Source organism: Pinus tabuliformis, chromosome 3_2, assembly GCF_031772625.1.
Source record: "Pinus tabuliformis cultivar Carrire ecotype Pingquan chromosome 3_2, CPIR1, whole genome shotgun sequence".
Lineage (NCBI taxonomy): Eukaryota > Viridiplantae > Streptophyta > Pinopsida > Pinales > Pinaceae > Pinus > Pinus tabuliformis.
Genome location: NC_142302.1, coordinates 1,032,074,615 through 1,032,100,533, shown reverse-complemented (window position 1 = coordinate 1,032,100,533; position 25,919 = coordinate 1,032,074,615). Strand labels below are relative to the sequence as shown.

Sequence of the window (25,919 nt, the reverse complement as noted above, 5' to 3'; positions counted from 1 at the left end):
TGCCAGACTCTAAAATTATAAAATAATAATAATAATAAAATCCCAACAATAGCAATTCATCCCATTCCCCACGTGGGGTGATCACCACAACCAAATCAGATGCTTAAAGGCCATATGCCCTGTGTTCCCTCCAACTGTCGTCAAACATTCATTATGCGGACAAAGGTAAGTACTCCTAAGTTAATTCATCGCAGAAATGGCCATCACCCGCTCCAACAACATCACCTCATCATGAACGCACCTGCTATAGTCACTCATTACACTTCAATTATGGGCTGTCCGGTGGCTATCCTGCTCAGGCAATTTAGTCATTGGTTCATGTACACTGCCATGGAGTCTTTATAGCTACCTTCACTGTGACATCTCCCTCCCCTTGTGAGTTTTATAATGTTTCTTTGTCTCATTTGAGTTTCATTGTTGCGGTTTCCATTTCCCCACCCCAGGTTTTTTGCTCTATCCAGCAGAGTTGAGAACAATTCTGTTGCAACTCTGTGTTGGTCTTTCTCACCACCTCAATAATTCTTATACTCCCTTGCCAATTTTCTTCTTCCCCTTTCCAGCTTTGGTGTCCCTCTAGTCCATCTATCTCTCAACTCTGTATCCTGCTTCAAATTTCAATAACACCCTCCTAGCTCCTTTCATATCATCAACCTTCCTCAGCTCTCTCTACTCTCCCTCTCTGCTCTGTAATGTTGCAAATCACACTCCCTCTTGTGGCCCCTACAGCTACCGAGTATCTATCACTGCTACCAACATGTCTCGCAGGGTTGCCGCTCATTATCAAAGCTTTGGAAGCAGAGCTCCTCACCCTCGAAAGCATGCTCAGGCGAGCATGGAAGAAATTGCATCGAGATATAGTTTCCTAACTCCCCTTTCACTCCAGGATGAGATGAAGAATGCTGAGCAAAAAACTCAAATTAGCAAGATGATTTCCTTCGACCATTCAGGTGGAGGAAGATGTTGGCCAGTGGGTTCCTGACACTGGCAACACTTGCACCAGGCACACTTAATATATGTAAACCGTGGACTTATATTGGCAGCTAAAGACCATTATGCGCAAGGTTCTTGTCAAGAGAAATGAGGCTAAAGAAGAATCCTCTTTTGTGTTGAGTCTTGACAGTGGACACCCTACAACAACAGGTCAACAAGATGGACCACAAGCTCAACAAGTTTGCCAAAATATTGGCCAACTTCGACCTTCACAGTAGAGAGGAGGAGGACCAGGCCCCAGATCCTATCCAAGTGGAGTCTCCCAACAGTCAAAAATGAAGTAAATCTTCAATTTTTTGTTCTTAGGCACTCAACACAGCTTTCCTAGCTCTGCACATAGTATTTATAGTTTTCCTGTAATTATAGTTACTCTCACTTATGGGCTTAGCTATCTAGTTATGATTTATTTTGTTTTAGGAGCTCCTCTTTTAAAGCATCTGATATGCTTTTATATTTCTGGTACAGTTTCCCTAGTGGCAAACCAAAAATATAATTTTTTGTATATAATTTTGCTCAATAGATATGAAGGCCTAAATTACAAAAAGAAAAAACAAAACAATTCATCATTGTGCAATCCAGTGGAAATGCTATAATCTTGCCAATCCTCAAATCCTTGTAATTGTTAAGCTTGTGAATACTAAATGGGATGTGAAGTTCTACTTTCTCCATATGAACTTTAATGAGGTTGGAACCAACTCTCAAACATCCTAAAAGAATTAATGGTAACGTTAAAAATTTAATTAAAAGGATACAAAAGGTAAGTTAGAGAAGACATTCTATCTTCATGGGTTGACAGACAAAAAATTCTGAGGTGAGGCCCAAGCATCCCCCCTTGGGGGAAGGGGGCACTCAAAGGTCCCCCCTTTTGCGGAAATGCATCCTCACACACTGGGGAAACATTTACCCATGCATTTCCCCAAGTTTCCCCCAAAGGGGTTGTGGGGAAACATTTCTCCAACTGTCCCCCCACCCCTAGAGTGTGGGAAACATGTGGGCCGCACACCCCACCCAAAGGGACGTGTTATTACCGAACATTGTGTTAATCAACCAGAACCTAGAGAATCCAAAAAATGAGATTAAGCATCCATTGCACTTCTAAAAAGAACAAAAATCAGATCCTTCCAATCAGGAAAATCTTCACGATGATATTGCAACAATGGCTTTGTGAGATTCCCCACATAAGAAACAGTCGTCTCCCCCTTGGGTCTTGATCCTCACGCCCCCTTGATGAATAAAAGCAGCAACCCAAAATACACTTCATGCCAACTTTCAAACCAAAAAGCAAAAGAACCCAGCTCAACTTGTGATCGAAAATCCAAAAAGGAAGCAAGACATCACAACACAACAGAAATAAGGCAATGGGGAAACAACCCCCCTGAGCCTCAATCTTGGAAGAAGCCACCAAAAACAAACCCCAAGTATGAAGGCCCTATCATGAACTGTAGAAAGTTAGGCTCTAAGGAAAAGAAAAGAAATTTAAGTACATTAATTATACAATAAAACAAGCAATAGCTCTTTAGAAACAAACAAGACGTGAAGAAGAAAACCCCAAGAGCTTCTTAGATGGCCACGCAACATGGTGTGACCTAAATTCCCTAGAAAGATAGCAATTATGGAAGGTTGATCATCAAGTACCCTTAGCCTTTCTAGTTCGAGACAAGGGGATCTGATTTCAAATTACTAATGTTTATGCCACAAACAACTAGGGAGGACACAAAAGACACCAGCTAAAAAGAATGTGAGGTTAGCCAACCCTTCTAGACCTCACATTGCTTTGGCGAGGAAGCCAATGATTCAATGGGTTTTTGGACCATCTCAACAAGGTGATGGAAATTGTGGAGCGTTTTATCCATAGTTGTTGCTTGACCACAACCAATCAATTCAGATGCATGGTTTCTATTATACAAACCTATTGTAAGTTGGAACTCCCTTGATGCTCTAGATGTCCTCAATTATAATGAAGAAGAGATGCAAGTCATTTGACTCCCAAGTAAAGTTGACGCATTGAACATTTGGAGTTTGAGTGAACCTAGCAGAGAACATATCATCAATAAGAAAAGATAAGATAATTGTATTAATGTCCAACAAATGAACACAAAAGTAGATCAATGGGGGCTGAAGAGTACAACTAGTATGAAAACAATGTAGGAGTGCCATGGAAACTCCTACAAATTGCCAAAATAATACAAGGAAAGAAACCTATATATATGTATAAAACTATGACGAAGGTACAAAGATATAAAACATTAAGCTTGTCCAAGACTGGAAAGGTGGAAAACCCAACACAAGAACCCGTCAAGAGAGAGATAGAGAGAGATTGAACAATGGGGGTCATGATGTCAAGGTGTCTTGAGCATGAAGGTTGAGCGCAAGGGGGGAGAACTAGGCACTAGCTCACTGTTCGAGCCTTCTGGAACCATCAAGGAGCATGGTTGCCTACTCCTAACAACCGAGGTTGAAAGAAGGAAATTCTAAATAGATCTTTGGTTGCTCCTCTGGAACTAGGAGGTAGTCTGAAGAGCAAGTTGTGCTCTACTCTAAATCCATCTAGAGCTAATATCTCCAATGCTCCAACATTTGGCTTAATGTATGTTCTGACATCTGAGAACCGATCTCAATAATATTGAGTGGTCTCCTAAAGAGGGAGACTAAGGAGAAACCCTAGGTCTCATCATCCTACTATCAGGTGCACCCTAGAACTTTGCCTATCATTTGTTGCTTTGATCTAATGGATCCACAAGAAAGTATGAAGTAATCAGTCTGGTCATCAGGGCATGCCATTGCATGCAGGGGTTGAGATTTGTGGCTCAAAATAAAAACGTCCCTAATGAAGAGGTCTAAGCAAATCTAACCGTGGTACCAAAAGAAAGTGGAGAGGGAGCCTCCTGAGTCCCTATAGAGGTAGTTATAGCGTCCTCTAATCTCCTAGCATAGGGGACATCAAAAAAAGAGGTGCATCTCTGTCTCCAACTCTCGAAAGTGGCACACCTAGCAAATCCTACCAAATCATGCTTTAAAGTTTATGATGCTCTATCTCTATCTGAAGTCAATGGGAGCTAACCCAGAGTTGTCTGAAAGGGATCCTAAGCAAGTGCAACCAATGTCTACCTTTGTCATTCTTATGTGCCCAAAAATTGCATGTGCACAAAATGCATTTTGCCATGAATGCTTCTCATCTTCAAAGCAATCCTTGTGTGACATGTATCAGAGAAGTCTAAAAGCCTCTACCTAAACCCCATAAGGATTATGAGTAGGTTACCTAGAGGGAAGAGATGTTATGGCACATATTGTTGCTTTCTCGCAGGATATGGGTCATAGATTGCAACCATTCTACATATGTAATGCCCCATCTTAGATTATGGATAGAATATGACTATTAGCATGCATATGATAGCTACATATGCATGCATCGCATGCACTGCGCTAGTATATATACTAACTTATTATGAAAATTTCCATGTAAAGGTCAAATGAATTAATTATTGAAAGTCCTAAGTGGATACCTAACTCTCAATATATATATATATATATATATATATATATATATATATATATATATATATATGGGAAACTTAAAATATGTACTACCATCGTAATATATATAATTATACAAAATAAAAGGGTAAAGTCAATGTATCATACAAAATAGCAAGGGAAGTACAATATATAATATACAAAAGGATTATAATATATTAATTGTTATACAAACCAAAAGTAAGAAATTATAATATATATATTAACCATAACATACAAACTAAGAATAAGACATTATAACATACATATATATTTTGCAAACTAAAAGAACCTATAATATATATATATATATATATATATATATATATATTAAACAATCAAAGGTGAGCATGATGTAAAAGCTCAAAGAACCTTAACAAAGGGTCAGTACTCTATTACAAATTATAGCGAGGGTGGCAACCGTTTGAAAGTCTTGATAATATTATATGGAAGGGCGGTGAGATTTTGGGAAAATAAGGAGGGCGTCTAGGCATTTAAAGGGTGGGGGGGAATTCGAAGCCACGGAAGCAAAGACAAAGGAGGTTATAGAGGGGAGCAATAAATAGGAGGAGAGAGCGAATTTGTGCAAAGAAATTTGATACCTAAGTAATTGTTCTTGGGGTTTTGGGGATGGGGGCCAAAAGACCTTGTAGAAATTTCTGTTTTCCCACCCCGGTTTTTAGTTTCTCTTTATTTCTCCCATGTAGTTAAATGCCCATTCCCATAACCATACATTTAACAGACTGAAAAAAAAAAAAAAATATTGCTGAAAACACAAATTCTGGAAATTTTTCAGAATGCTGGAAATTGCAGAATTAAAAATCAGCAATCAAAAACAGCCATTAAAACACATTAAAACACTAATATTTTTGGTCAACTTGACCCTGGAAAAACCCCCTACAACTCTTGGGGAAAACCAGTTTGAGAGCTCTTCTTTAATTCTGAAAATTGCCTTTTTACAGTGAGAATTATTCAGCAAAAAATCAGCAAGAAAATTTACAACTTATCTCCTTTCCCGTGCCTCACAACAATCTGGAAATTACAGAAAACAGGACAGCAATAAATGTTGTACGGCCTCCGTTTTGTGTGCAGAAAAATCAGCAAACTGCTCCTCGATTTTTGTGCAAAAATCTGCCTTTCACTATGTGCTGAATCAACTGTACAAATCTGCTCAACTGCTGCCTTGGAATGTGTGCTAAGTTGTTGTCTCCTTCTCCTCCCTGCTTAGAAATATCTCTTGCTCTCTTGCTCTCCTTCTCCCAATCTGCTCATGAAAGAATGAATGACCTTTTCCTCCTTTTCCTCCTTTAATATAACTCCAAGTGACTTTTGGGTGATCCAAGTGACTTTTGGGTGATCTCTAAATCCAATGGCTAAAATAGATTTAGATCAATGGCTGAGATTAAATGCTCATTTAAATCTTACTTTCTATTTTTTAATTCACCCCACTTTAATAAAGACCCACTTAGTCATTTATTTCCAAAGTCACTTTTCCTTTCTAATTTTTCATTGACTTTATAAAAGTTACTTAAAATTAGACTTAGTAACTTTATCACTTAAAGTCACTTTTAAATTAGATTTAACTTTATAAAATTATAAAGTCACTTTAGGAGAAAAATTAAATTCTTTTGGACACTTTTCCCTAGGCCAAAGATCATGCCTAAGGGAACCACCTGTCCTCCGGTACCAAATTTGAACACTCCCTCTTACCGAGGAAGGTGTTCCTCGCCACACCCATCTTGTCCCTGAAGTAGACATGCTTGCCCCGTGGTAAGGCTTTGGTAAGGATATCTCCAACCTGCTCATCAGTGGAAATATACTCAAGCTTCACAACTCCCTTCTGAACATAGTCTCTGATGAAATGATATCTGTTAAATTTGGATAACTAGGTCCAAACTCCATGTTCTGATGCTCAGATTAAGAGGCTAATATTTTTTTGGGATTCCTCTTTTTGAGAGGTGTAAAATCCATATAAAAATAGTCTTAATCCGATGAGCAGAACTTATATTTTGAATTTATTATTCTTAATAAATTATATGTGCAAAGGTCAGCCAGTTTTGTAATGTAGGCTCACATGCCCAACAGATGTGTCACACACCCTCATTGATGAATATATATATACAGGAAAAGTTGGAGAGAATTTGAACACAACACAACTCACATCTTCCTCTCTCATCCTAAAAAGTACGACCTACCTGGAGGACGAATTTCAGCCACACGTGGGAAGGACGAAGAGGATTTTTCTGTTGCTGGGGTTTCGCAGAAGTTTGACCAGCGTTGACTTTGGTCAATGCTTGGTCCAAACAAGCTGAAAACTTGTGGGAGGTTCGATTTTTGAAGGCCATACTACCTAGCACAAAAATCGAGGTCAAAGGGTTGACCTTTTTGCTGTTGCGTTGACTTTTAGCTTGCTGCCCCTGTGTTGACTTTTCAGGACAGCGTTGACTTTTGTAGAACTGACTTGGGTTGACTCATCTACTGCTTGGAGGGTTGTTGTGACACATGCTGGGCTGGCTGTCCAAAGGAGACTTTGCTGGTTGAAGCATCCTATTGACTGCCGAAACAAACACATACATTTTTCTTGTTTCTGATTTGTCTTCTGTAAGATCTGCTTATATGTTCTATCTGCATTTTGCTTATCTACTTGTATGATTGCTGTGAGAAAAGTGAAATTGCTCTTAGCATAGAACATCTACAAAACTTTACATGGTATCAGAGCTGAGGTGAAGACAAACTCTATCTATAGCAATCATCATCGAAGGAAATGGATTCCTCTAAGCTTGAATTCAGGGAGAATGACAAGCTGACTGGAAGTGATGACTTCCATGCCTGGAAGATGTTATTAGATCTCAAATTAGAAGATCATGATCTCCTAGATCATGTGACAGGGAAGATTCAAGAACCTCCATCAAATGCCTCTGCTGCTGTTAAACACATTCTTGAGTAGTCTCCTCCTCTCCACGTCTGGGATTTTGGTGAAGGTGAGAGATATCATGAATGATAGGCTGGTCACTAAAGTAATGCCCTCATTGATGTACGTTGCCCCAGCTGTAGATACCTAGCCACAGGTGATACCCTAGATGCAGTGATGCCCTAGCCGCAGTAAGCAACAAGCTTATGAAGAAATATAAACGCAGTCAATGGTTCAATAAAACATAGTCAACGAGACCTGTTCACGCAACAGAACTTTGCATTCCTCTCTGCCATTCTACGTGAACTTGGGATATATATATACGCCATACAAGTGTGACAATTATAGCCGCAGTTGAGGAATAATGAATCCGCAAGAAATGAAGGAGTCGCAATAGGGTTTGACTGCACTTTGTTTTGGTTTTAGATACAGTTATGATCTCCGCTGTATGGAACAGTAATGACTTCGATGAGGACACAACAGTGAGGCAAGTTCTGGGCTAAATACATTCTCAAATTGCAGGTGCAAATCTCGGATAGATGGACCAGAGAAGATCTCAGATGAGGATGCAGTTTTGGCATGAAATCTGGGCTAATCATATTCACGGCCTAATAGAGATCACAGTGATCCTGAAGATACTGTCTCAGTCTCGGCATATAATCTCGTTGAAGAGAATTTCAATGATGACTGTGTCTACTGCAATCTAAGCAGTGACAATCAAATCAAGAGCTACAGTCTCGGTATACTCAAACGGAGCAGTGACGGATCAACTCTCTCGGATCAATGAAGGTCATCTTGAATATTATATCTATTTCATATATATTACTGTCTCAGCATAACCAGATTAATGAAGTATGTTTAGGTGATGACATTGATTCTCGGCATCCCTGAAAAAGGAGATATATCATATCAATAGTCTCCATTGTATTCAGATCTAGTGATCTCGACATGAATATGATCTCAGAAGCAGTAGTAACATGATTATTACAGTTTAAGTATAATGAAAGAAGCAGTACAGTGAAGTGTTGTCGTGGTCTTTATAGTGCAGAGATCCTAAGGGCAACCATTCTCAACAATAATACCATCCCTAACTTTGATGAGCTTCTGTCTAGATGTATGCAAGAAGAAACAAGGATGAAGGAATTTGATAATGAAAGAAATGCTGCCTATGTTGCTCATTCCCGAAAGAAGAACTCTGGTGGTTCCAAGGACAAAGGAAGGACTAAGACTCAAAAGAAGAAGGGTAAATGTTTCACCTGCCATAGGACTGGACACTATGCTAGAGAATGCCCCTTCCAGAAGAATTCTCCCGATAGTGACGACAACAACAACAACCGAAGGAATGGGAATCAAAGAAATGACAAATCCAAAGGAAAGAGGAAGGCTCACTTTGAAGGAAACCATCCACATTCTAAAAGGACCAGAAATACCAGGTATGAGGAGTCTAATGTTGTTGATAAAAGAAATGAGCATATTCTAATATCTGCTCTCTCAGTTGCATCTCCGCCCGACACTATGGATGTCTGGCTAATCGATAGTGGTGCCTCAAGACACATCATCGGATTCAAGGAAGCACTTTCTGACATGGTTGAAAGGGATACTAATCTAGAAATTATCCTTGGGATAATGCCACTTATCCTGTGAAAGGGACCCGGACTGTGACCCTCCACTTGTCTCAAGGACAAGTCCTCCATCTACAAGATGTACTCTATGTACCCAAATTGAAGAAGAACCTTGTGTCTGTATCTGCCATGGAAGACAAAGGATTCAATGTAACTTTCTCTGATGGAAAGGTACTCATGTGGAAGAAGAGCTTCAAGGAAGCTATCTCAATTGGTTTTAGAGTTGGTACACTCTACCAGGTTGGAGGGAGTCCGTTGGGAGCTATGACTTGTGATACTATCCGTCAAACCGAACTATGGCACCAAAGATTTGGACACCTTCATTACAAGGCTCTTCCCGAAGCAAGGAAGGTGGTGACAGGGATGCCTGATTTTGGAAATAATCATAAAGGTGTATGTAAGGGCTGTGCTGAAGGAAAACATACAAGGGGACCTTTCCCCTCAAGTGTCACAAAGACATCTGAGATATTGCAACTGGTCCATTCTGATCTTTCCGGTATGTTGCCTGTAACATCCCTGGGGGGATGTTCTTACTATATGACATTTACTGATGACTTCTCTCGCAAAACCTGGATATACTTCTTGAAGAAGAAGGATGAGGCTTTCATGTGGTTCCGTACCTTCAAAGCCTTGGTGGAAAATATGGCCGGAAAGAAGATCAAGATTTTGAGGACTCACAATGGCACTGGATATGAGTCAAATGAGTTCAAAGACTTTTGCAGAGAAGCTGGCATTAAGAGGGAGACTACCACTGCATATACTCCTGAGCAGAATGGTGTTGCTGAATGCAAGAATAGGACTATTGTGGAAGCTGCCCGTGCCATGCTATGTGACCAGGGTCTTCCAAAGTTTCTGTGGGGAGAAGCTGCAAATACTGTTGTGTACATTCAAAACCGATGCCCTCATTCCGCTTTGGACTCCAAAACTCCCGAAGAGGTTTTCTCTGGTAAGAAACTTGATGTCTCACATTTTAGAATTTTTGGATGTCCTGTCTATTTTCATGTGCCGAAAGAAAAGAGAAGTAAGCTGGATGCTACTGGGAAGAAAGGAATGTTTGTGGGCTACAGTGAGACTTCTAATGCATATAGAGTCTATGTACCTGGTCAAAGGGAAGTAGAGATAAGCCATGATGTCACTTTTGACGAAGATGCTTCTCTGAAGAAAGTAGTAGATCTTCCTAGATCTGAAGGAAAGCCTCTCATTCTAGTGTTGTATGTGGACGACCTCTTCCTGACAGGTGATGACCCTCTCATTCATCAATGTAAGAGGGAGCTTGCTACTGAGTTCGAGATGAAAGACCTAGGACTGATGCACTATTTCCTAGGCTTGGAGGTCTGGCAGAGACCTGGAGAGATTTTCCTTTCTCAAGGAAAGTATATTATGAAGCTTCTGGAAAGATTTGGGATGGTGGACGATAAGTCCGTGTCGACACCAATGGAACTCAACTTTAAGAAGTTGAGTGGCAGCGCTGCAGGGCCTATCTTGGCCAATCCTACTGAGTATCGTCAACTCATAGGAGCTTTGATGTTCTTAGTGAACACCCGTCCGGACATATGTTTTGCAGTGAATACTTTGAGTCAACAGATGGTTGAGCCTCATCATTTTCACTGGGTTGGTGCCAAGAATCTTTTAGATATCTTCGGGGCACGATAAACCATGGGCTGAGATACACTGCCGGGAGTGTGATACTCCGGGGATATACTGATGTCGATTGGGCTGGCAGTGTGGTGGATCGTAAGAGCACATCTGGATGCTGTTTCAATCTTGGTTCTGCTTCGATCTCATGGATGAGCAGGAAGCAGAAGTCGGTGGCTTTGAGCACCGCGGAGGCCGAATACATTGCTACTAGTATGGCCTGTTGTGAAGCAGTTTGGTTGAGGAAGCTCTTTAGTGAGCTGTTCCAACATGTGCTAGATACCACTGTAATACTCTGTGATAATCAGAGTTGGATTCGTATGACTGAGAATCCTGTGTTCCATGACCGATCCAAGCATATTGATATCACGTACCACTTTATCCGGGATATGGTACAGCGAGGCGCCGTAAGGCTCGATCATATAGGAACTGATGAGCAGGTCGTGGATATTCTCACTAAGCCCCTGGGGAAGGTCAAGTTCCTAACCTTCCGTGAGAGTCTTGGTGTCGTGGAAAGACCATATGATGTGGGTCCTGTTGGACGATGAGCTCTAGGAGCTCTGGGGGGCTTTGGGGATAGCTTCTCGGAGCTATAAGCACTCATAATGCTTCTGCCCCACCCTTGTGATTATTGAGCTGGTTCGCCACTCATTTAATCTGTGCCCCGTATGCATCCTACCCATTGAGTTCAGGGCTCATGGGAAGTACCTCTCATTTGGCCAATGAGGTGTGGAAAAGCTAGAGACTATTAGCAAAGACTGATGGACGCATCAGAGATTGCCGTACTCTCTATCTAGGATGGCATGGTCCAACCACTTGATCTGGGATCAAGATTTGTGAGGTCTGGGACCTCTGGACTAATTATGTCAGTCGGGGAATGATGTCTTTGTGACTGACCCACTTCTGTTCTGAAATAAAGAAGCTAGCAAAGCAAGTTTCGGCGGGATGACTCACGATGTTAATTGCACTAATAGATGGAGTTCTCCCTAGTTGAGAGGGAATGTTAAATTTGGACAACTAGGTCCAAACTCCATGTTCTGATGCTCAGATTAAGAGGCTATTATTTTTGTTGGATTCCTCTTTCTGAGAGGTGTAAAATCCATATAAAAATAGTCTTAATCCGATGAGCAGAACTTATATTTTGAATTTATTATTCTTAATAAATTATATGTGCAAAGGTCAGCCAGTTTTGTAATGTAGGCTCACATGCCCAACAAATGTGTCACACACCCTCATTGATGGATATATATATACAGGAAAAGTTGGAGAGAATTTGAACACAACACAACTCACATCTTCCTCTCTCATCCTAAAAAGTATGAGCTACCTGGAGGACGAATTTCAGCCACACGTGGGAAGGACGAAGAGGATTTTTCTGCTGCTAGGGTTTCACAAAAGTTTGACCAGCGCTGACTTTGGTCAACGCTTGGTCCAAACAAGCTGAAAACTTGTGGGAGGTTCGATTTTTGAAGGCCATACTACCTGGCACAAAAATTGAGGTCAAAGGGTTGACCGTTTTGCTGCTGCGTTGACTTTTAGCTTGCTGCCCCTGTGTTGACTTTTCAGGACAGCGTTGACTTTTGCAGAACTGACTTGGGTTGACTCATCTACTGGTTGGAGGGTTGTTGTGACACATGCTGGGCTGGCTGTCCAAAGGAGACTTTGCTGGTTGAAGCATCCTGTTGACCGCCGAAACAAACACATACATTTTTCTTGTTTCTGATTTGTCTTCTGTAAGATCTGCTTATATGTTCTATCTGCATTTTGCTTATCTACTTGTATGATTGCTGTGAGAAAAGTGAAATTGCTCTTAGCATAGAACATCTACAAAACTTTACAATATCTGATCCCGATATGCTTTGACCTGTCATGAAATACTGGATTCTCCGTGAGTTTAATGCAACTCTGATTATCACAGTAAATCACTGAAGGTCTCAACGGCTGACCAAATAAGCCAAACAACATCTTGCGTAGCCAGATAGCCTCACAACTAGCTAGACTGGCTGTCATATACTCTGCTTCCGCTAAACTCAGTGCTACTGACTGCTGCTTTCGGCTGAACCATGACACTACTGCTGAACCCAACCCAAAACAGCACCCTGAAGTGCTCTTCCTATCAGAAGCACAACCTGCCCAATCAGAATCAGTGTATCCTGTCAATCTCACTCCATCTCCCTGCCTGTAGTCCAGACCATAATCCACTGTCCCCTGCAAGTACCGCAAAATGTGTTTTGCAGCCACCCAGTGAACCTTCCTAGGCTCACACATAAACTGACTCATCGTGTTGACTGCAAAACAGATATCTGGTCTAGTGTTGACCAAATACATCAAGGAACCAATCAGCTGCCTGTACAATGTGGGATCCACCAACTTGGAATCCGAAGCATGACGCTTCTTCCAGTTGGTGATCATCGGTGTCGACATGGGTCTACAATCCTCCATGTGGAATCTGCTAAGGATGTCCACAATATACTTCCCCTGCCCCAGGAAGAAATGTCGCTCCTCCTGCCACACCTCCAAACCCAAAAAGTAATGCATCAAACCGATGTCCTTCATCTCAAACTCCGCCGCAAGATCTCTCTTGCAATGCTCTATGAGTCTCTCTGCACCTGTAATGATCAAGTCATCCACATACAACACCAGAATGAGAGGCTCCTCACCAATCACAATAAAGTAAAGGTTCGGATCTGCCTCACTCTTTGTGAAACCCATCTCCTGCAAATATGTATCTATACTGGAGTACCAAGCTCTGGGAGCTTGCTTTAGGCCATAAAGGGCCTTCTTCAGTCTGCACACATGGGACTCCTTCCCATGCACCTCAAAGCCTTGTGGCTGCTCAATGTACACCTCCTCCTGTATGAAGCCATTCAGAAATGCGGTCTTCACATCCATCTGGTGGATCTTCCAACCCATCTCTGCTGCTATCGATATAATGGAGCAGATCGAAGTATATCGAGCCACGAGAGCGAAGGTCTCCTCATAATCAACTCCCTCTACCTGGGAGAACCCTCTAGCCACAAACCTCGCTTTGAATTTCTCAATGCTGCCATCTGCAACATGCTTTACCTTGTAAAGCCATCTGGAAGTAACCACGGATTTGCCCTCAGGCCTCGGCACCACCTCCCAAACATCATTCTTCATGATAGAAGAATACTCCTCCTGCATGGCCTCTCTCCAGACCTGCTGGCTAGCTGCCTCCTCATAGCTAGAAGGCTCAGAGTCAAGGATGTTGGTAACCATCGCCATATAGCTACAAAACCTCTCAAGTGGTCTACTCTCTCTGACCGGCCTCTTCAGCTCAGCAACAGATGTGGCATCTCTCAAGGTGTCCTAAAGCCACTTGGGCTTCCTCTTTCCTGAGCGCACTTCTCCCACCGGGGAATGAAACTCCTCCTCCTCATCATCATCAGTAGCCTGAACTCCTGACTGTATGTCTGTTGTCCTCCTGCCTGCACCTGAACCTGTAGAAGCTGAGGTACCGCGTGAACTGTCCATCAGTGGACTCCCTAGTGAACTGCTCTGCATGCTACCTGGAGCACCACCCCTCTGGCTCGATGAGCCACTGCTCATTGACGGACCTAACATCCTCATAGATGTACCTCCGGATCCTCCTGATCCCTGCCCACTGGATCGCTGTGACTGACTCAACTGCTGCTGAGGGTTTGGCTGATCCAGATACTCTAACTCCCGTGACCTCCTAAAGGCCTTGTCCTCCTCGAACTTCACATCCCATCTGACAACAACTCTCCTCTGTGCAGGAATGTAAATCTGAAAGGCCTTTGAGGTCTCACTGTAGCCCACAAAGATACCCTTCTCTGCGGTGGGCTCTAGTTTGGTCCTCTTCTCCTTGGGTATATAGGAGTATGTAATGCATCCAAAGATATGAAGATGACCAATATCAGGCTTCTTCCCAGAGAAAGCCTCCTCCAGAGTCATGTGCCCCAAGGCACGATGCGGACTCCTGTTCTGCAAGTAAACAGCTATGTTGCAGGCCAGGAGTCTGCACGTGCCTTGGGGCACATGACTCCGGAGGAGGCTTTCTTTGGGAAGAAGCCTGATATTGGCCATCTTCATATCTTTGGATGCATTACATACTCCTATATACCCAAGGAGAAGAGGACCAAACTAGAGCCCACCGCAGAGAAGTCTTATGGATCTAGGAAGTGCATAGGTTGATCCTAGATAGGCTGGGAGGAAAAAAAGTCGGTTTGGTAGCAGGAGCGAGAGCTATAGTAACAAGAAACGTCTCCAAACAGATTTCCAGGTATTCTTCTACATTTAAATTTTTAAATTCCAATTCGAGTTCTTCTATCTGGTTAATTGTCAAAATTATACTCATTAAACTCTGCCATCTAATCAATTGATAAATTTAGGGATTTAGACCCAATCTGGCATTAAATGGTAAAAGGAAGGGAGTTCTCTCGGTAAAATGTTCAATTAGGGTTCTACAATGTACTTGAAACAAAGCCACATGAGAAGATTTTAAGTATTGATAGTTTTCAAAGTATCCCTTTTGATGAGCAAAAGCAACCACTAGAATCCAAGCTGCATCTTAAGTCATTAAGTTCAGTTACTTTGCATGATGAAGTTCAAAATTCGGTAAATTTGATTTAGAGGTGAACAAATTCATCCACCAAATTCTATTGAATAGTGAACATCTCATTTCCACATAATATCACAACCAAATTTACATGTAAATTCATTTTTTTAAAGGGAGTTTGTTGAAAAACTATTTATTTTTTACAGTTTACCTTGTACTCTCGAAAATTTTGTGCATCTCTAAGGTCCACTCCCACAACTACATTCCTTCAAATTTGTTGAAACACATTGTTTGAAGAGTTATGAAAATGGTCACAAGGTACATGGTACACTATGCCCAACTCACCAAAACAATAATCATAATGCAAATGCACAATGGAATCAGATAATTGACAAAATCCCTTCTATAAGTTGCCCAAACCACCACCATGAATGGAGAAATCGCATGCCCACACCTCAATTTTACTATACATAATAAGATATCTCAAATATATGATAATAGCCCTAGAACAAAATCAATTGAGTCCCAATATCGATATGGTCATGGTTATGGAACTAGATACATTACTCGATTCACTTCCTATTGATGGTGATGGAACCAAACCAACTTAATCCGGAAATGGATCTACCTTTACCTTAGCCACAAATATTTATGTAAACAAAATAAATTGGTTCAAATGCAACTAAATCTACAGTAGCTTTTTCCCCATATATGAGATATTTTCACAGACGCATAAATGCTTGACAATTACTCTTATGTGCTATTATTGTTAAAAACAAAAGGAACCAACGTTGGAAACATATTGTCGACGACGAGTGTTTTGCTAGGATTTGGTTAAGGGCATAAGCATGGAACAAGATTTGTAACTCGTGGACTATGATGATTCCTCGTTTGTCGTTGACATATTTGGTTCTCGTTCATTTTGTATGTCCCTAAGATAACCACACTCGAGGTCCATCGGGCCATGATCCCTAAGGTTTTAACTTATCAAAAAAACTTGGATAAAGTGGGCACATTGCATGTTGATATCAAATTTGAGGCCCTTTCAAGCAAGGTACATTCGTATGCAGCAATTTCTCAAGCAAGAGCTCTTGTTGATGTTTATGTGGACGATTTGTACACCAAAGGATTAATGAGCGTTCAAGCAACACCTTTACTAATTGTGGAATAAACTATTGTATATGTTAAACTCCATGGGGTTCATTTCTATATTCTATAATTCAGATTCTAGCACCTTCTACCATGATTTGGAGCCGAGAGATGGTGAAGGTGGGGTCAATCTTGTTGGGTCAAGACTGTTAGAGGACAACTTTAGCAAATATGAGAGTCTTCAATTTGGCAAGGGTTGGAGGAAACGCAAGAGGAAGGTGATTAAGTCTCGAGGTGGATGTTTGAAGATGTAGTGTGAGAAGATGTTAAGGTGCAACAGATAGGGTTTCTTTAATGGAAAGCTTTCTCTACCATAGGGTTGCCATGGGTTGACTTAATGACTACCTTCAAGTGGAGTGTGTGTCGTTGTTGGGTTAAGGGCCAATTTTTACATGTTTGCTAAACACTGGAAAGGGTTTATATTTTGGTCAAACGATGACACACTTGAGGTGAAGAGAAATTATCTATTATATCAAAACTATCTATCACTCAAGATACCCTTGTTTCAATGATATGGAATAATTTAAGTCTACCTCTTTGTTACAGGATAAACTTCCTACTTTGCCAGCAAAATATTGGTCGGACAACTTAGTTAAGGAGATCAAGGATAATCTAGGTAAATTCATCCTCGCAAAGAGGTCATAATGACCACTTGAACTCTATCTTCCTTGTTGAAATTGACATTAGTCTAGGTTTTTTAGTATATTGAACTTGTAATGGGAAACTCAAGTCATACCCAAATTCTGGAATACATGCCACCATTATGGACACATTCTCAGAGAATGTGAAAAATCATACCAAAATAGAGTTTGGCAAAAAAATTGGAGAGCATCTATTGGGTCGAGGTGCTTTGATGGTACATCCTAAAACTATTTCTCCTCCTAGAGAAGTGGAGGGTGGTGATCTTAGGGAGCTTGTTGAACACTCGAGGATTTCAGATAAGGTCATTAGGTCTTGTTGTGAGAACAATGATATTTTGCTTGGGCATATCTCTATTCCACCTATGCTCGAGTCTCCATATATGGATACAAATTTAGCAAGATGTTATCACAACACCTGTGTTTTTCAACTTTTGTGATCGCTACTACAAAGGATTTATCTCTTGTGGAGAAAGAGCACGTCTACTCCAAGTCGTCTATGAATTCTCCACCTCTTTTGAATAAAGGATCATAGGATGAGTTACAAGAATGAGAAGATTCCATATCCTTTGGCTATGTTCAATTGGGACCCATAAATGATATTCCTACTATTTGATCTTGGGTTTTGGAGTTGGGAAGGAAGATGATTATGTGTTAACTCTCTTTGTGGATATGGACTCCTTCATTGGGGGGTGGGGGGAACTATTGCTTCATTGGTCGAGTCTGACAATAGGGTTTCTTCTCCTAGGAATCAGGGGGAAGGTCACCAATTCAATGTATATGATGAGGCTCAACCATATATTGGTTCAATGTGTTAACTGCAAAACATATGTCCAGACAAGAGTTCACCAAGAACATCAATGCTCCTATGAGTTGACGATACTCAAAAGCATTTCCCAATTCAGGTCCAACAGAACTACCACATAACTTCTTAAAGTTAAGTTCCATCGGAGTAGTCACTGTTGGCATTATGGCACAAGTTTGGAGCTATGGCACAGGTGTTGTCCTTGATGGCAACTCTCTTTGGTGACAGATCTCAAGTCCAGATCCCAGTTCAGGCTTTCATAATGAATAAAAAGATATATACGCAGGTTCACCTAGACAAATGCGCGCATACACGCGGGTTAGGCATTACAAAAGCGCGTATGCGTATACATGCACTTTCATGCAAGGAAAAGCGTGTATATGTTGGAGAACTTACTTTTGGTCCGTGGTAGTTAGTCCTTGGTATTTGAAACTATGGTTTTGGACCATGGTATCTCGTCAGAAGTGTTGACCCCAAGTATTGGGTCCAAGGTATTGTGGTCTTGGACCGTGGTATTGTGAAAGGCCTAAGACTATAAAAGAGGAAGGAGATCATTTGGCAAAGGACAATCTGAATTAATTGAATATAAGTGCTAGATCTGAAATATTGGTGATTGGGGTTATGGAGCAGATCTGGATCTAAATAAGGAGGAACCTTAGCGCGAAGTTCTATTGATGGGTCATAATCTTTTGGCTTGAATGATAATATCTTTGCATGATTTTGATCTATTATATGTGGCGCATGCTTGATCTATAAATCTGATAATCTGGGTTAATCAGTGTCTGAATATTTGAAAGAGTGAATTATCTTTTATAGATCTGTATGCAGGTTCAGTGAAGCGAAGGTGCGTATACACACTGGTTCAGTGAATGAAAACAACGTATATGCAGGTTTCTCCAAACGCAGGAGCGTATGCACGCAGGTTTCAGGTTATTGAAGTAGCGTATATGTTTTGAGTTGTGATCTAGCTGCTTCTGTTTATTTCTGCAGTGTTCTGGGTTCAGAATTGGTGTGTGGTTACAGTTACTGTGTTTTAGGTACAACTGTCAGAGAAGTTCTTATTTTGATTCAGCTTTGATTGGTGAAGAGGTGATTGATTGATGCAGAAATTCTTGATGTTTGATTGATGTGGATCCAGTCTGAAAATTTATGAAACGTGATCCCTGGAAGAAATAGAAGGTTGTAGCCTTCTGTAGACCAGCACCTACGTACTAGTATCTTGGCTAGTGCAAGAGCTAAGGGGGTTGTAGCTCCCTTCCAGGAGAAGCTGGAGAATGAGAGAGGGTTGTAGCTCTCTGCAAGTTGCAGCCTGCGTACTAGTAAAGGACTGCACCAGTACATTGTAAAAAAAAGTTTCTAATTAAAAGAAGAGAGAGACGAATTGCAGCAGGTAGTTTTCACCCACATTGAGTTTCCACCTTATATCTTGTGTTCTTGTGTGTGTGATTGTCTTCAGATCTGTTTTACTGTTTCTGGTTACTGTTTATTTGATCCTAATACACAGATTGATGATCAACATCAGTAAGATAAAATAAATTATAAGTTTGCATTGCATACGCGGGTCTCCTTCTTTGTAGTTGCGTATATACGCAGTTTTATCTAATTGAAGTAGCGTATATGATCTGGGTTTGAAAAAGAAAACATTTGACTTGATAATACTGATTCACCCCCCCCCTCTCAGTATTATTTCCAACAGTCACAGGCTTGCAGTCCACCATCCCAAATCTTTCCAATATCTTCACAACGTATTTTCCTTGAGAGAAGAAAATTTCACTTGGCTTTGGCCAGACCTCCAACCCTAGGAAATAGTGCATCGATCCCAGGTCCATCTCAAATTCAGAAGCCAACTCCCTCTTACATTTGTGAATGAGAGGGTTTGCACTTCCATCAACTCCATGTTTGATTTGGTAGAGCCACTTAGAGGTGACAACCGATTTGTCCCGGGGTCTAGGGACCACATCCTAGACATCGTTCTTCATAATTGACTCGTATTCTTCATTCATAGCATCCTTCCATACTTGATGTTTCATGGCTTCTTCGAATGATGAAGGCTCGTTTTGAATGATAGTGTTCATGGCGGTCAAATATCCTTCATACATGTTCAGCTTCTTGCTTTCACAGAAAGTCCCCCTTGGTGCAATGTGTCTCTCGGCATCTTCAAGAGTCTCCCTAAGCCGTGAGGGTCTCCTTTTGGAGGAGGGCTCATGAGGAGTAGGATCAATAGGATCCATAGATTCATCAACATCAGGCATCGTTTCGTCTTCTTTTGCACCCTGATTTCCGGTGTCAACTTCTTTGTCCTTCCTTAGAATAGGAAGGTTGTTGATCTTCCCAGGGTCATATTACTAAATTATGGTATGTTCTATGCTTAGAGCAGTTTACTTCTTTTTTTCTTATTAGCCACAGATTAGCAATCACATATACATTAAGTAAAGTGCAGATAGAACATTAAACGATCAACAGAAAACAAGCCAAGACAAGAGACACAGGATGTGGCGGCTAGCCAGGGACAAACCCCAATGCGAGGAAACCCTTTGATCAAATCTTTTTTTATCTTCAATAGTTCAGAAGAGAGAAATAGTACATAATCATAATTCTGTAATTTTATATCAGCAACAGCAAACCCTAGATCAACAAAGTCAAACTTGGTCAAACGAGTTGAAATTGACCTCCAATATGCTTGGTCAATTAGCCCTCGAACAACCTAGATAAACAGCGCTTGAACAGCCCCAAAAACACAATCAAAATGTTGTTGACCGAAGTCAACCCGCTGACCAAAAGTAGGGCAATCAACGTTGGTCAAACCTATGGACACATTGCCTCGATTTTTGTGCCAAAATCTGTGGCTTTCCTAGGAGAGGCAACCACACCAAAACCACACCCTTGATGAGTCAACGGCTGGTCAACACAGGTCAAAGAGACCTTTAGTAGCTTCTGCATCCTCCTTTCAGCGTCCTCCTTGCCCTAATACATCCTCCTTCTTCCCACATGTGAGTTTCTCCTTGTATAACTCAAAGCTTAGGAGAGAGAGAAGAATGAGTGAGATGAGACGATGAGAAAATGAATCAACCTCTCTTGCATTTATATGATTCATTGGGCATGTGTGCCACACATTTAACTGTTGGCCGACCTTGACAATTTGTCAAGTAAATACAAATAAATTCATATCTCCATAAATACTTGTCGGAATCGGATGATCTTTAGATCAATCCTACACCTCTGGACATGAGGAATCTTGGAAAAATATCAGCTGCCATAAATGAGGTGACCCGCATGGAGTTTGGCCCTAGTTGCCAATTTTAACACGTATCTTCGTTGAAGGTGACATCATGACTTATCTCAACTTCCTTTTGACCAACCACATAAATTCTATATTCCTTAGAATTTTCACTATAGCCCACAAAGATTCCTTTCTTTCCAGATGCACCCAATTTGCTTCTTTTCTCTTTCAGCACATAAAAATATACAGGACTTGCAAAAATTCTAAAATGAGAGACATCGGGTTTCTTACCAGTGAACATTTCTTCAGGAGTCTTGGAGTGCAATGCTTGATGAGGGCATTAGTTTTGAACATACACGACAGTATTTGCAGCTTCAGCCCATAGGAACTTCGGAAGGCCTTGATCATGAAGCATGGCACGAACTGCTTCTACAATAGAGTGATTCTTCCTTTCAGCCACACCATTCTGCTCAGGAGTGTGTGGCGTTGTAGAAATGTGTAAGTGAATGATGTCCAAATGAGGTGTGAGGTCTTTTCTATTTATACACTTCGTTGTGGGTGAAGAGACACATCAATTGGGCTTCTTGAGCCTACATTTAGCTTAGGTCGACCCGAACAATTTGCACATGTGAGGTCATAAATTCAAAATCACACTTTTGCTTATCTGAATGAAATGATCTTTATATCAATCTTGGACCTCTCGAAAAGAAGAATCCAATGCAGTGATCATCTCCATCAAATGAGTTGTCCCAAGGTGGAATTTGACCCTAGTTGCCAATTTTAACACTCCCTCTCAACTAGGGAGAATTCCACCTGCCAATCCATCTGTCATCATCATGACATCCAAGTTTGAGAGGGCCTTGAGGCACCACTATAAATGAACCAATGATCCAATTTATATGGAGGAGAGGCAGTTGTGAGGGCAGAAATAAGATAAAATTATTTCTGCTTCTCTACAACATTAGTTTCCTCATGCCTGGAGTTTCTTGATCTTTTGGGAAGACGACCATTTCCATATCGAGCAACAGGAGCATTCCTCTTTCCTTTGTTGTTGAAATTGTTGTTCCTTTGATTGCCATTACCTTTGTAGTTGTTGTGGTTGTTGTTGTCATCATCCATTGGAGTATCCTTCTTGTGAGGACACTCTTTAGCATAGTGGTCAAACCTGTTGCAATTGAAGCATCTTCCTTTTCTTCCTTCTTTGAATCTCGGCTTAAACCCTTGACCTTGTCTTTTTGGACATCTTCCTTTTAGCATGGATAGAGAAAGTAGTAGGATTATTTCCATTTGAGGGCTTATCTCTTTCCATCATCCTTATTTCTTGAGTGCATCTAGCCAATAATTCATCAAAGCCCAGAATCATGTCATTGTCCAGGATGGTGGTGTTAAACACATCCCATTCTCTTGTAAGACCTCCAAGTGCAATAAGAGTGAGCTGCCTGTCGCCGGCAACTTCTCCAATAGATAGGAGATCATTCTTGATTTCGGTAATCCTCATGAAGTAGGATTGAATGGACTCTCCCTATGCATCTTGATGTCTTTCAACTTGTTCTTGAGAAAGAGGACTTGATTTGCATTGTTTACTTTGAACATCTCAACCAACTTGTCATACATCTCCTTCGATGTTTCCCAATCAAAATTATAGGCAATCAAAGGCTTGTGAATAGAATCAACAATATTCTCGTTTCTTTGACCTCACCTTTCTTATACTTTATTTTTGCAGCAGCGGGTGCATTTGAAGGAGGCACCACTCTTCCTTTGACATAGTCCATAGCATCATTCTCTTCCAAAGTCAAATCCAGAGACATCTTCCATGCATCATAGTCGGATTTGTCCTTAAGCTTGTCCTCGGACTTGAAGTATGATGTAGCAGTCACTGAGGCTAGCTCCAAATTCTTGTCCAACAGTTTTCCCTTAATGACTTTTTTTCTTACTCTTGCTTGGCCTTTGTCTTCACCTGAGCTCTGAAACCATCTTATTTTTAGATAACAATGGTATGTTCTATGCTTCGCACAATATACTTCAATGTTCTTTAGCAACCCAATAACAATATCTAATTATTTCAAGTAGCAATCACATCAACCATTAATCACTTTGAAAATAAATGTAGATAGAACATAAAAAAAAATGTAGAAGACAAGCCAAGACAGGAGAACACTAGATTTGGTGGACGCCAAGGAAAACCCCAATGGGGGCAAACCCTATGATCAAATCTTCTTATTATTATTCAATAGTCAGTAGAGAGAGAGTACAAAAGTCAACTAGACTAGCCCGATACAAAGTCAAATCAGCCCTGTCAAATTCTACAGTCAACTGCAGTCAAACTTCAACCCTAACCAGAAAGTCAACGCTGGTCAAAACAACAACAATCCTTCCTTGAAGAAGCTCGATCTTCCTTGGTCAACCTCAGCATGATCAGGAGTATAAATTCAGCCCAAAACAACTCGATCAAACTCAGTCAAACGAGAAAAGACTTTTGTAATTTTATGTGGTCAAACAGCAGTTAACACAAGTCAACCAACGCAAAATTCCTCAATTTTTGTGCCCAGCAATGCGGCTTGAGAAAATCAAACCTTTGACCCAAAAAACCAAAGTCAAATTCAATGAAATGCCCCTTGATCAACACTGGTCAAACCTGCACCTGAATTCTGAAATTCAGCCTGTAATTTTTTGCCCATAAAATCGTCCTCCTTACCACATGTGTGAGAGAGGGGTGATGTATGAACCAATCTAATGAAGAGACAAGAAATGTGTGAGTGAATGATGTCTAAATGAGGTGTGAGGTCTCTTCTATTTATACACTTCGTTGTGGGTGAAGAGACACATCCATTGGGCTTCTTGAGCCTACATTTAGCTGAGGCCGACCTAAACAATTTGCACTTTTGCTTATCTGAATGAGATGATCTTTATATCAATCTTGGAACTCTCAAAAGAGGAATCCAATGCAATCATCATCTCCATCAAATGAGTTGTCCCACGGTGGAATTTGGCCCTAGTTGCCAATTTTAACAACTATGCCTTCAACTAGATTAATGCAGTTAATCTCCAACTAAATGAGAACAGGGAGGAAGTTTGAGCTCTCAATGCCAAGACTACATGTAGGTTAAGGCTCGGCTCACTTGATAGGGAGAAAATAAAAATACACACCAGTCATCTGGAATGCATTATTGGCAAAATTCATGCTCCTCCTATACAAACAGCTCCAATGAATAAAGAATCTCCCCACACCTAATGATGAACCAAAGTGTAGTTTGTAATGTCAACACGGTTAACCTACGTGCAGCTAACCCCGAAGTTTTATTTTCGAAGAATCTCCCCATTAAGAACAAAAAAAGTCAAAGAGGATCATTTGTAAGACAGCCAGAACACCAGCGTTGACCTCCAACGAGATGATAATCTGCCATCATGAACATATGTAAACTTGTTGTATTGTTTTGTTTGGGTTTTAATGGATTGTAAGGAAACTGTTCTATTTTTTAAAGCTTGAAGGTGATTGCAGTACCTGGGAGCATGCTACGTATGTTTCCCTAATTTTATACTGTATCCCTAGAAACTGATGAATGGAAGAAATCTCTCACCATCCATGTTTACTGCTGTATCTATAAAGAAAAAGAAGTTAATATAATAAGTTTTTGCTTAAAAGACCTTTCCAGTGTATTGAAAAAAAATTGTCGTTTTACTTTGAAAGTTTAGCTAAAATTTATCTTGCATACTCGTGTAATATCTTATTTTGAAGATGCTAAAATGTCGGGTTGCATACCCCTATAGCCTTTTATTTTACACATTTATAGAAAAAATTGCCCTAATAAGCATCTTATTCTATATATTTAACTGAAAATTTAGCATCCGTGTGCTAACAATATCTTCTTATGAAGATTCCACTAAAATTTTAGCTCGCGTGCCCTAATATATATCTTCTTTCACACAGTTAGCTAAAATTTAGATTGTATGCCGTGTCATGGAAAATATCAAAGCTAAGCACGAATCCTCTGATTTAGTTCCAGCAGCCAGCCACCAGAACCCTAGCTAATCAAATTATTAACAGATTCCATAAATCCATACAAGAAATATTAAAGGAAGCAAACCTTTCTTGGAGTCTCATTCTTGCGAGCTTTGAGCGCGGCAGCGAGGAGCCTGGGCAAGCGATCAAACTCAGCGGCCTCCACCTGAGGCGGCCAGCTCTCGGGATTCTTGTAGCAGAGAAAGACGTGCCTCGCGTAGAACTGGACGGTTCCCACAAGCGACTTCGAGTACATCTCTGGCCGAGCGAAGCCGTGCTCGGCATCGCTGTTGTGGCCACTCGTGTCACCGAGCAACAGAGCATCGTTCTGCAAGCTGCCCGAGGCGCTCCCGATCTGCTGCGCGGTTTCCAATAATGCTCCGTCCAGTTCGACCCCCACGGGACTCGAAACGTTGTTGCTGTTGATGAAAGCACCCGAATCGTCCCACCCGCTCGCCATGATCGTTGAAAATACAAAAGCTTGGATGCGAATCTGAGGTTTGAATTGAATCGGAATACAAGCTATAAAAACCCTGCCCTCTAAGCCTTTGTTAGAGAAATATGCCGCAACTTTGTCGCAAATCATTTTCTTCGACGACGACCCTTTTAAATAGGCTTTCCACACATTAAAAGGTCTCCCTTTCCCATTGTGCATCTTGCCATGTGACCGGTGTTTAAAAGTTGATGTTAACATCAAATGTTTGTGGTGGTAGAGGTACTCACTCAAATTCCTCGTGCCAACGTTCTTCTTTCTGTTGGTTGTAAATGAGTTTGAATTGCCGATGGGGCAGCCTCTCTTGATTGATTGGTGGATGACTTATTGACTGAGGGTTTGAGGGATTGCCTTCTTCTTATGGGGAAGGGTGAGAGTAAGGTGAGTAAGTTAATGTTTTAGC

General features: G+C 41.0%; 1 protein-coding gene across 1 annotated transcript in view; it reads right to left on the bottom strand.

Annotated features, from left to right (window-relative positions):
* LOC149184114 (altered inheritance of mitochondria protein 32-like) overlaps nucleotides 1–25,595 on the bottom strand; it is a 38,395-nt gene extending 12,800 nt beyond the window's left edge. The window contains exon 1 of the mRNA XM_089415231.1: nucleotides 25,109–25,595. Within this exon, the coding sequence (XP_089271357.1) occupies nucleotides 25,109–25,483 (375 nt within the window). The 5' untranslated portion in view covers nucleotides 25,484–25,595. The remainder of the gene's footprint in view (nucleotides 1–25,108) is intronic.
* Nucleotides 25,596–25,919: the final 324 nt, after the last annotated feature.